Raw genomic sequence first — 11,489 nt, forward strand, 5'->3', positions numbered from 1 at the left:
TTTTTGTATTTTTGGTAGAGACCATCCTGGCTAACAGAGTGAAACCCTGTCTCTACTAAAACACAACAAATTAGCCGGGCGTGGTGGCATGCGCCTGTAGACCCGGCTACTCGGGAGGCTGAAGCAGGAGAATCACTTGAACCCATGAGGCGGAGGTTGTATGGAGCCGAGATCATGCCACTGCAGTCCAGCCTGGGCGACAGAGTGAGACTCTGTCTCAAAAAAAAAAAGTCTTAACTTCATCTGGAACTGATTCTGTGGTATGGTGTGAGATCAGGACGTTCTGACTCCTGACATAGCTGAACTCTCTCCCAGCAAAATGGTCTCTATCCACAAACAGCCACTTAACTCCATTCTTTCCAGCCAGTGAGCTCCCTCTACTTAGCCCCACAAGGGAAGAAGTCCAAGTCACCAATAGCTCACCCCTGGGACTACCCTCCTCTCTCTGCTCTCTCCTGATTCCATTCTTCCTCCCTGGTCCCCTATCACTTCTTCATACAGCAACTACAGCAGCATTTTTTCAAATGTGAGTTTGCTGTCACTCTCCTGTTTATAATTGTCCAACGACTACCTACTGAAAATAGAATTAAGTTGTGACTCCTTACCATAATATATAATATCCCATGCTTCTCCAGACTATTTCTGTAACACTCCTCTTCTCTCATCCACTAAACCTCAGCCACACTGGTCACCTTTCAGCTTCCAGGTCAAGTCCAAGTTCATTTCTCCCTCAGACCCTTTGCACTTCCTATTTCCTCTCCCTGAAAAGTTCTCACCCTAGAAACTATGTCTTCAATGACTCGCTGCCTCTCATCATGCAGGTAATGTCGTCTTCTCACACAAAACTTCCCAGACCCTGACACCATCCCAACTGAAGTAGCCCCACCTCAGCCAGGAGCTGTGGCTCATGCCTGTAATCCCAGCACTTTGGGAGGCCTAGGTGAACGGATAACCTGACGTCGGGAGTTCGAGACCAGACTGACCAACATGGAGAAACTCCGTCTCTGCTAAAAACACAAAATTAGCCAGGCATGGTGGCACATGCCTGTCATCCCAGCTACTTAGGAGGCTGAGGCAGGAGAATCACTTCTCCCCCGGAGACGTAGGTTGCAGTGAGCCGAGATCCCGCCATTGTACTCCAGCTTGGGCAACAAGAGTTAAACTCTGTCCCCCAATAAATAAATAAATAAAGTAGTGCACCTCAGTGACTCTCCACAGCATTACCCTGTTTCACTCTATTTGAGACAATTGCCATTAACTGAATTATCTTGTTCATTCATTGTATTCATGCTTACTGCCTGCCCCTTCACATAGACAGTGCTCTTGAAGGTAGGGTCCTCGTCTGTCGTGTTCACCTCTGAAACCTCACAATGTTTTCTGTCTACAACACAGTAGGTGCTTAATTAATATTTATATTATAGAAGAGGAGGGAACTATCCGGGGTTTGGCTTCTTAATCAAACTTGTAGATCCCCTAGGATTCGCCTTTAACGTAGGTTAACTATACTGTGAAATCAGTCACCCTTCTCTCCCTCCGGCCAGCCCCCAAAGTAGGACAAAGCGCTAAGCTTGCTCAACTCTGCAAAACATAACTCTGGGAGGCCCGAGACTGGCGCCTGCACGGTCTTGGCACTGCTGAGCCATCCTCCCAGCCCGGAACCCACAGGCGGCGAGAAGCGCCAAGTTTCCGCGGCCTCCGTCCGGCCCCGCCCGCCAGAGGAGGAGGGAGAAAGGGGAGGGCAGAGCTGCTTACCAGTTCATCCGGGCTCAGGACTCCGAACTGCACTCTCTTGATGGTGCGCAGCGGGCATGCGCTGTCCCCCGAGGGGGGGCCACCCCCGTGCATGGCGAAGGCAGCCGCGCTGCGCAGGCGCAAACCTCACTACAAAAAGCCTGCGCCGCCTCCGCCTAGGTGCTCAGACCTCGTCAGGGCGGCCACAGAGAAGGACCTCCCCGAGTTGGGAGGAAAAAGCCGGAGGAGGGAAAGGTGGGGGAGGGAAGGAGGCGGAGAAATAAGGAGCGAAAGGAGCCCTTCTTTCCCTTTCCGGAAATTTTTCAGCTCCCAAAAAGGAAAAAAAAAGAAAGGGGAAAGGAAAAGGTTTTTGGGGGAGGAAGAAGAAAAAGGGTAACGAATAAATAAGTAACCAGGCTCCTGAACGGCAGAGGTTACGGCAGTTTGTCTCTCCCCCTTCCGGGAGCCGCCTTCTTCTCCAACCGTCCCGGCCGCGCTCTCGGCGCTTCTGAGCAGCGAACTCGCCGAACGACGCCTCTTATAGATTCGCCCTTGCGTCCCCGCCCCTTCCTTTCCCGCCCTGCCTTGCGCTACGGGGCTGCCTGCGCAGGCCCGCACGGGGTGCGAACCAGAGTGGTAGATCCTCCCCCGCTCGCTGGTTGGGCGACCTTTTGAAGTGACAGAGAGGAATTTTTTTTTTAATCCCATCGCCTCCCCTCGCTGCTCCCTCCTGCACTGAGGCTTAAGGTTTGAAGACTCGAGGGTAAAACTGGGCCGCTTGCATTCTAGTTTGGACCACGGTTTCATCTTCAGCAAAAGCCTCTCACTCGTAGCCCCCCCCAGCTGGAAAATGGTCTGCTCTGCTAATCGGTAATAGAGGCGGGGCGGGGCGGGTCCTCCCGAGTGGGCTCCCGGGGGAGGGCGGTTGCTCATGAATATGCAGTTCCCATGCTGAATATGCATGAACAAATCAAGATGGCTGGGACAGTGGCTTGTCCGGAAGTAGCCGATATTTGTCAGACGGCCCCCAGAGACGGGTGGGCAACTCCTGGCCTCTAATGTAGCGCTGTACTGAGCCACGGTCCTGGATCCATAGCCTGAACCGCTTGAAGAGACCTCACCTCGGAGGCTGGCTCCGGAAGGAGCCTGGCCACTGTCCGGAAGATATCACGGGACCGCGACAATCCGAGAAAAGCAGATTAGCCATGGGGCGGGCCACAAAAGTCCTGGGGGATTTAGGGTCAAGTCATCTGAACATTAGGAAATCCTCCACTTTGTAGAATATTTTAGGAATAAAATGGGGGGCGGGGACCCCAAGGAATTCTCCAATGAGAACAGTCGTAGGACTTCCATTCTCCCTCCAAAGCAGAGACACCACTGCACGGCCACATTCAGAGTAATCCTTGTTTGATGTCAATGTCACGTCACCACCCCAAGGGGGGGCACAAGCACGAGGAAAGGAAACCTTCGCCGGGAGGGGAGAGGTGGGGAGGCACGCTCCCCTCCCCCAGCGCAGCTGCTGGCTGTCTTTGCCGGAACGCTCCAGCCCCAATGCTCTTCTCTTTGCTGCTGAGTGAAGTCCTCCCCGCAGCCCACGACCTGCCTGCCTCAGCCCCTTGGATGTGCTTCTCAGACTTTACCCCTTAGTTATGCCCTGATTCCCGGGACCCAGCCTGGACTCCACATCCCTTGGTCCCAGGGTTCCAGGTCTTCTAGGTAGTCCCTCTCCACCAAGTCCCCAAGTCACCCTTGACTCTGACAGGTATCCCTCTCCCACACCAGTTCTTTTCCAGTCACTTGTCCTCCCATGTTTGTCTTCAGTCTTTGCCTCTGTTTACCCCCGTCCCTCCCAACCCCCAGGCTCCCGAGTTCTGTCTCACTCCTCCACCTTCCCTTCCCTCTCACAGCTGAGGTTCCGGGCTGTGATGATGGCAATGCTGCCCAGCACAACCCCTGCCCCCATGATGTCGGAAGGTGCCACGGTCTCATGGAGCACATAATACTGCAGCATAAGGGCCACCACCACCTCAGAGTGCAGGACAGCGCACACCAGGGCAGGGTGGGTCTTGGTGACCGCGTAGCTCACGCACGCGAAGGAGACCAAGGCAAGGACCACCACTGCCCCCACACAACTCCAACTCAGGGGATCACTGGGCAGCACAGGGGTCTGCAGCACAAAGAGGCTTGGCACAGAGCCCAGCAGCCCCACCAAGCCAAACAGGAAGGCCACTGTTGGGAGGCAGGAGGGGAAGTCCAGAGAACGGTAGACCAGAAGCCCCAAGGACAGTGCCAGGCCTCCCAGGAAAGCCAGCACATAGCCCAGGGCAGTGTAGAGGCCCGTGGTCCCCTCCTGCAGTGTCCCTAGTCCAGATCCCACAATGATGATTAGTCCTAGGGTGCTGCCCAGCAGTCCACACCAGTCGTAGCCACTGAGACCCTGGCTCTCAAGGCAGAGAGCGAGGAGAGCGGAGCAGACAGTGGAAGAACCTTTGCGAACAGTGGCAGCGTTGGCAGCAGGCACCATCTGAACCGCAGTGTAGGCACATCCAATGCTAAAGACATTGAGCAGGGCATGGAGGCAGGCCCGGCCTCGGACATCAGGAGGTCCCAGAAGTGGGTCACCACGCAGTTTAAGTAGGAGGGCAATAGGGAGGTGGAAGAGGCATCGACAGATGAGCAGCTCCAGCGAGGGCAGGTGGGAAGCCTGGTAAGCCATACGAGAAAAGAGGCCTACGAAGCCAGCAGGCAGGCCCCCACCCAGCAGGGCCACCAGCAAGCCCTTGGTGGCATCAGAGGGCCGGCAGCGCTGGTGCGAGGGGAGGTTGGGTGGAGTGGAGGGCGGCGATGGCTGTGTGAAGTCAGACAGGTTGAAGAAGGGGTGACTGCCAGCCTGTTAGGGAGAAAGCTCAGGCATGAGGGCAGCCACAGCCCAGGCGACCTGGGGCAGGGCAGGTGCCAGGAGGGGGTCTGGAACCCTGTGGGACTGTAGAGGGTTTGGCTATTTTGCTAAGGAACTCTTGGAAGCTAGAAAGGGCCTAAAAGATGAGTTAGGTGGTATAATATGGGCCTGGAGCAGGAGGCAGGGAGTGAGTGGTCCTGGAGCATCGTGTTGCTCTGGGTAAGTTGTTCCTGGGAGAAGAAAAAGGACCCAGGATGCTCTGTTGGATTGAGGAAGGGGAGGCAGCCTCAGATGCCATGCATCTGTGTGATGCCACAGGTTCCAGAGACATCTGGGTACACCTTTATGAATTCCATTTGTGGGTATCTCTGAGACAGCTAAGTTTTGACAGCTAAGTTTTAGGAAAGGAGGGGAAACAGAGCAGCCAGGAGCTATAGGGAGGGGGTGTTGGGCCCCTGGCCCCCACACTCACCATCTTTCCTTGGATTTCTTCCTCTCTTCCTGGCTCAGGGAGCCTGGGCCCCTCAGAACTCCAGTCATTGTGACCTGGTTTGAGTGGGGGTGGGGTTCTTCCCTGGAAGCCTCCCAAGGTGGTAGTGGGCCTGTTTTCCCACTCTGCTTCTTTTTTTAGACGGAGTTTCACCCTTGTTGCCTTGTTGCCCAGGCTGGTGCAATGGTGCAACCTCAGCTCACTGCAACCTCTGCCTCCTGGATTCAAGCGATTCTCCTGCCTCAGCCTCCCGAGTAGCTGGGATTACAAACATGCACCATCACGCCTAATTTTGTTTTTTGTTTGTTTGTTTGTTTGGTAGAGGCAGGGTTTCACCATGTTGGTCAAGCTGGTCTGGAACTCCTGACCTCAAGTGATCCACCCCCTCCGCCTCCCAAAGTGCTGGGATTCCAGGCGTGAGCCACCATGCCCAGCCCAACTCTGTTACTTTTCTATGTCTCCATGACTCCAAAGTTTATCTGATTCTTTTATTCTTTTTATGGCTAGCTCTGTGGCTTTACATTAATTTGTTTGTTTATATTTTGCATTGTTTGAGAGAGGTTTTAAGGAAAGAAGTTCTGAAGCCTGGCTCCTCCATCTCCAGAGTTCTAAATTTTCTAGCACCAGGGAGGAGTCCTTGGGATTGTCCCTCTGGAGTTTCAGGAATGTGTTTTTTCTGTGTGTGCTTCCACCTGGTGTTTTGTTTATGTTGTCCCAAGAGGCCAACACCGAGGCCTCTGCATTTACGTTCAGGTATACAGATGTGGATCTATCTGCTGGTGGGGACAAAGTACCCAGCCAGCTTTGTATGTTCATTTGCGCTGGTGGTCTCTGATGTGTGCCCCTTACTCGGGGCCAGGGCCTTCCTTGTCTGCGGCCTGCTGAGCGTCCCCGCGCATTCCTGGGGTGTGTGTGTGTGTGTCCAGGGCTGGCCCTCCGAGTGTGCTGACCCTGGGTCTGTGGATCCCACTGGGCCTGATTATGAGTCTGGCGTGTCATTTCTGCACCCTGAGCCTGTGTTATGCTTTCAAGCGGTGTGCACTGCTGAGTGAAGGGCGTGAAGGGGGAAGGGCGGAGGGAGCCCTTTCCCTGGGGGTCAGTGGTCTTGCGCCCCTGCCGGGGTGCAGCTGCCCGACCCGCGCCCCGCTCGGTGTCCACCCGCCTGGTGGCCCAGCGCGGCGCGGTGTCCTGCCGGGGATCAGTCCCGGGGAAGGCCGTCGGGCGCTCAGAGCTTTGTGTCGGCGTTTGCTGCGCTGCGGTGGCCTCCTCTCGGCGGCGGCGGCGGCGGCGGCGGCGCTGGGGGGGGACTGTTTCCGGGGGTGGGGGTGGGGGTAGGACCGGGGCGGGGGGAGCCGATGATGTCAGCGGCGGCGGCGGCGGCGGCGGCGGGGCCGGGCCGGGGCCAGGCGCTGGGGGGGCTGGGGCCGGAGCTGGAGCCGGAGCCGGAGCTGGAGGCGGGCGAAACTGGAGCGGCCCGGGGCGGCCACGGTGATGAGCCGGGCCTGGCGGACGCGGCGCCATCGCAGTCAGGTGGGCCCCGGGGCGAACTGGGCAGGGCCAGGGCGGACCGGAGCTAACTACCGGGCCCCCTCCCCGCTGCCCGGTGCCGCGGGAGCCCCGGCCGCGCCCTGAGCTCAGACCGCTCTCCTTTGGGGTTGACCTGGGGGCGCAGGGGTCGGGGGCTGAGCCTGGCCCCGCCCCCGGGTGCGCACGACGCTGGGGGGCGACTAAGGGGGCCCTGGTATGGCGTCCGAGCAAGCGGCGGCCGGGGGACGCGATCGCCTGGGGCCGTGGAAGGGGCGTCGCTCACTCCCCTTTTGAAGGGTTAATTCTGCAGCCTAGGCCCCCCCCCCCCCCCCGCGTGGGGCAGGTTGGGGGTGGGGTGGGGCGGGTGTGAGCCCGGGCAAGCGCTGCAAGCTGCTGGGAGGGCGATGGCGTAGGAGCCAGGCAGAGAGGGGGAGGGGTGGGCCGCCAAGCGCCCCAGAGTTGGGGTGTGCGGGATGTGCAGGGCGAGCTGGGGCCCCGGAACCGCCGTGCCGTCGGGGCAGGGTTGTGGCTGTGAGTCTTGGAGATCCTGTGTCTCGTGCGGTGTGGTGAGGCAAGGTAAACCTCTCCTGGGCACCACCGTTTGCTGGTCTGGCAGCCAAAGGTCCTGGTAGGGCCTTCCCTAGGCTATGGAGATAGAAAGCCAGGAGGGGTGTCCAGTGTTGTGGGGCAGAATTACAAGACGAGCCCTGTGGCTTTGGGTGACAGATGGGCATTCTGAGATGGGCATAGGACGCTGAGTGCAGAGTTTGTTGGATATGGGGCTGTGTGTTTCCTACAGCATGTGTTTTCTCACATGTGTGTCTTGTGCTGCACCTTATCACCTGTTTATGAACTGTTTTCTGCAGAGCTGGCATGCTGTATGTGTTTCGGAGGGTGCCAGGATGCAGAGTGTATGTGCCCTTTTGGAGGGGGTGGTTGTGGGCCTTTGAGTCAAAAGGCGTCACATCTGGGTCCCATTTCTGTGGCCCTGCTGAGGTGTGGTCCAGTGGTGAAGAGGGCGATGGATGGGCTTGTGTGTCCGTGATGAGCGAGTTGGGTGGGGGCTGCGCGTCTAGAACTCAGATCTAGAAGATCCTGAGGGGAGTGAGGAACCCCAGGGTGTGTCTCGGGCCTGTGGGTCAGCTGGCGCTGGTGTCAGGGACTCAGGGTGGGATGCACCAGTTGTGTTTATGGGATTATGGGCAGCCAGGCAAGGGGAAGGTTGTGTGTTTGCAACATTCTCCACAGTATTCTTTTGTGACGTTGTTTGTAGGAGCCTGTCGGGGCTGCTGGGCTGGGAGGCAAGCTGGTCAGAAAACACATGTGAGGAGGGAGGTGGTGTGACAAGGGCAGTGTGGGCCTCAGACCCAGGAGGCCAGCCGCAAGCAGGCTGCGTGTGCGTGCCTGCCGTCTGCGTGCTTGAGTGGCGGTGGGGCTGCCGGGGGATATGATATGAGGAAGGCCACAGATAAATGCAGGGTAGTGCAGGGCAGCCGGGGCAGGCATGGGTGTTGTCGAGTGGCCCAGCTAGTCTTTGCAGGGTTCGTCTGTGCCCCTCACTGGCCCACCCAGCATGTCATGTCAGGGTCACCCGGAGGAGAGGCTGGGCGGCCACAAGGGAAGTAAGCTTAGACAGAGCGGCTCCTTGGCCATGTTTATGTAAAGGCTGGGTGTGACTCTTGTCACTAAAATGGAAAAAAGAAACGTGAAGTTGTCAGCCTCCTCCCGCTTCGCCCTCTCCCTCTCTGCCCCCCTTGTGGGTATCTGTGACGCACACTGGGCCCCACTCCTGCGACAGTGGAAGGGCCTGGGAACGGAATTCGCTCACTAGGCAGATTCCTCAGAACAGGTTTTCCTCACCTTTGGGGCCTGGGCCCTTCTACAGGGGTGTATATGCGAGTGCATTCCAAGCCTGCACACCGCTATCTACTGCACCGGCCTGGTTGGATGTGTGTACGTGGGGGAAGGGAGGGCACTGCGGACAGGCTCTCTGGCCTGGGGGGCTGGGAGGGGGTGGCCACCGTGGGAGCCTCCACAACAGGTGCACAGTGACGGCCTGGTGCAGAGAAAGGAGCCCTGGCCTAGGGCTGAGGAGTTCTGGCGTCTTTACCGTTCCCTCACTGGCACTTTATCTGAAAGCAGCTCGGTTCCTCATCTGCAGAAGGGGGCTGATTGCCTGCCCTGCGTATCATCCAAAAACCCTTGGGAAACGGACTGGGAAAGTAGCTAGAGTCTGGGGGCTGTGCCTGTGGCAGCCCCGTCAGCCCCGTCAGCCCTCCACCAAGACCGGGAATTCCTTTCTCAGGGCTTCGCGAATAATGATGGCAGCACACACTTGCTTAGCACTGACTGTGCATCAGCCACTGTTCTCAGGGCTTTTATGTGTGGCCATTCAGTTAGTCGTCAGAACAGCATGGTGAGTGGCACTCTAATCACCTCCCTTTTTCAAGTGAGGCAGCTGAGGCCCAGAGAAGTTAAGTAATTTGCCCCAAGTCACTTAGCTAGTAAGAGGCGAAGCTGTATTTGAACCCAGGCAGTCAGGTGGCAGATCTTGTGCTCTTTAACTACTGTACTCTCTGTCTTCCAGAGCATTCAGTGGTTGGTCCTTTCTGTGCAACCCCCTCCAACACTCTTCCCCTAGTTGCTGCAAAACTTAGCATCTGTGGCAGTCCATTTCAGAAGACCCGGATGCTCACGGAGCCCCAGCTGGTGGCATGAGAACCCGAGTCTCTGCTACTGTATAAGGTGCATACTGGCCATAGGGGCACAAAAGATTGATGAGTCAGAGGAAGGAGAGATTGTCCTCATCTTGTGGGTCAGGGAGGGCTAAGAAGGAGGTGGCCTTGGAGTTAGATCTTAACATTTCAGAGGGATTTTGAGAAGGTTGGAGAAAGAGCATTTCTGGTGGGACAGCCAGCACAGACAAAGGCATGGAAGTGTGGGATGTGTAGAGGCTGGAGAGCACACTGAGTGTCTGGGGTTTCCTTTATTTGTTTGAGATGGGTCTCACTATGTTGCCCAAGCTGGACTCAAATTCCTGGGCTCAAGCAATCATCTCGCCTCAGCCTCCTGAGTAGCTAGTACTATGTGTACGTGCCACCATGCCTGGCTCACACTGAGTACTGTGTGTTTGAAGAGAATAACACAAGACAAGATTAAAAAGGAAGATTGGAGCTAGACCAGAGCTCTTGACTGCCTGGTGGAAGAATCTGAACTTTATTCTAGAGTCAGTGGGGACTAGTGGAGGTTTCAAGCCGAGGAGAGATAGTCCTGAGCTGTGGTTAGGGACGTTGACCCTCTGCGGGAGGAGGAGGTAAGCCTGGAGGCCAGAGGATAGCTGGGAAGCCGTAGCCTTGAACCATGTGAGTGTTAACAAGGACCTGAGCTATTGAAGGGAAGATTTCAGGAGCCGTTCCCAAGCTCGGACACAGTTTCAGCCACACTTGATGACTGCTGGATGTGGGAGCGAGGGAAAGGGTGGAGTCAGACATGACACATTTAGCACTTAGCACGTGAGACCTTGTGTGGTGGTTTATATAACCAGCTGGCGGGCCACAGGCCCCCTTCAGGGCCGGGTCTAGCAGTATGGCAAAGGGAAAGATTGAGCATCTGGGGTCAGCCAGGCCTGGATTCGAATATTGACTGCTACTTACAAGCTGAGCGTCCTTGAGCAAGGTACATCCCTCTCTTAGCCTTGGTTTCCTCTTCTGTAAAATCAGAATAATATGGCCAGGCTGGTGGTGACTCATACCTGTTATCCCAGCACTTTGGGAGGCCAAGGCAGGTGGATAACCTGAGGTCAGGAGTTCAAGACCAGCCTGGCCAACATCAAGAAACCCCGTCTCTACTAAAAATACAAAACTAGGCCGGGCACGGTGGCTCATGCCTGTAATCTCAGCACTTTGGGAGGCTGAGGCAGGTAGATTGCTTGACATCAGGAGTTCGAGATCAGCCTAACCAACATGGTGAAACCCCATCTCTACTAAAAATACAAAAATTAGATGGGTGTGGTGGCGCATACCTGTAATCCCAGCTACTCAGGAGGCTCAGGCAGGAGAATCACTTGAACCCAGGAGGTGGAGGGAGGTTGCAGTGAGCCGAGGTCATGCTACTGCACTCCAATCTGGGTAACAGAGCGAGACTTCATCTCAAAAAAAGAAACCTAGCTTGGTGTGGTGGTACACACCTGTAATCCCAATTACTTGGGAGGCTGAGGCAGGAGAATTGCTTGAACCTGGTAGACAGAGGTTGAGGTGAGCAGAGATGATGCCTCTGCATTCCAGCCTGGGCAACAGGATAATATAAATACCTACTGTGGGTGGCCGTATTGAGAATATCATTAAATTAGGCAATGCATGTGAAGCCCCAAGAAGAGTATCAGGCAAATTGTGAGGACTCCAGAGTGGTCAGGTTATTTCTTCCCCCCACCACCGAGACGGAGTTTCGCTCTTGTTGCCCAGGCTAGAGTGCAATGGCATGATCCTCACTGCAACCTCCGCCTCCTGGGTTCAAGCAATTATCCTGCCTCAGCCTCCTGAGTAGCTGGGATTACAGGCATATGCCACCACGCCTGGCTAATTTTTGTATTTTTAGTAGAGACAGGGGTTTCACCATGTTGGTCAGGCCGGTCTCGAACTCCTGACCCCAGGTGATCTGCCCACGTCGGCCTCCCGAAGTTCTGGGATTACAGGCGTGAGCTACCATGCCTGGCCATTTTTATTTTTTTTTAGATGGAATTTTGCTCTTCTCACCCAGGCTGGAGTGCAATGACACAATCTTGGCTCACTGCAACCTCCACCTTCCAGGTTCAAGTGATTCTCCTGCCTCAGCCTCTCGAGTAGC

The 11,489-nt window shown here is 56.1% G+C and overlaps 3 protein-coding genes across 4 annotated transcripts in view; 1 reads left to right on the forward strand and 2 right to left on the reverse strand.

Annotated features, from left to right (window-relative positions):
- The window catches only part of POLR2A (RNA polymerase II subunit A), a 30,767-nt gene extending 28,522 nt beyond the window's left edge, over positions 1-2,245 (reverse strand). The window contains exon 1 of one of the 2 annotated variants that reach the window (XM_032280464.1): positions 1,753-2,245. In XM_032280464.1, coding sequence (XP_032136355.1) covers positions 1,753-1,845 — 93 coding nt within the window. In that variant the 5' untranslated portion in view covers positions 1,846-2,245. The remainder of the gene's footprint in view (positions 1-1,752) is intronic. The other variant, XM_032280465.1, reaches the window with a different exon arrangement.
- A 1,296-nt stretch (positions 2,246-3,541) lies between these two features.
- Positions 3,542-5,283, reverse strand: SLC35G6 (solute carrier family 35 member G6). The gene has a single exon (XM_032280467.1). The coding sequence runs from the start codon at positions 4,445-4,447 to the stop codon at positions 3,608-3,610; it is 840 nt and encodes a 279-aa protein (XP_032136358.1). The 5' UTR covers positions 4,448-5,283; the 3' UTR covers positions 3,542-3,607.
- A 1,191-nt stretch (positions 5,284-6,474) lies between these two features.
- ZBTB4 (zinc finger and BTB domain containing 4) overlaps positions 6,475-11,489 on the forward strand; it is a 22,001-nt gene continuing 16,986 nt past the window's right edge. Inside the window, 1 exon segment of the mRNA XM_032280466.1 lies at positions 6,475-6,650. The gene's annotated coding sequence lies outside the window, so the exon portion shown is untranslated.

This window comes from Sapajus apella, unplaced genomic scaffold (genome assembly GCF_009761245.1).
Source record: "Sapajus apella isolate SASKATOON/1434 unplaced genomic scaffold, GSC_monkey_1.0 scaffold12, whole genome shotgun sequence".
Taxonomy (NCBI): Eukaryota; Metazoa; Chordata; class Mammalia; order Primates; family Cebidae; genus Sapajus; species Sapajus apella.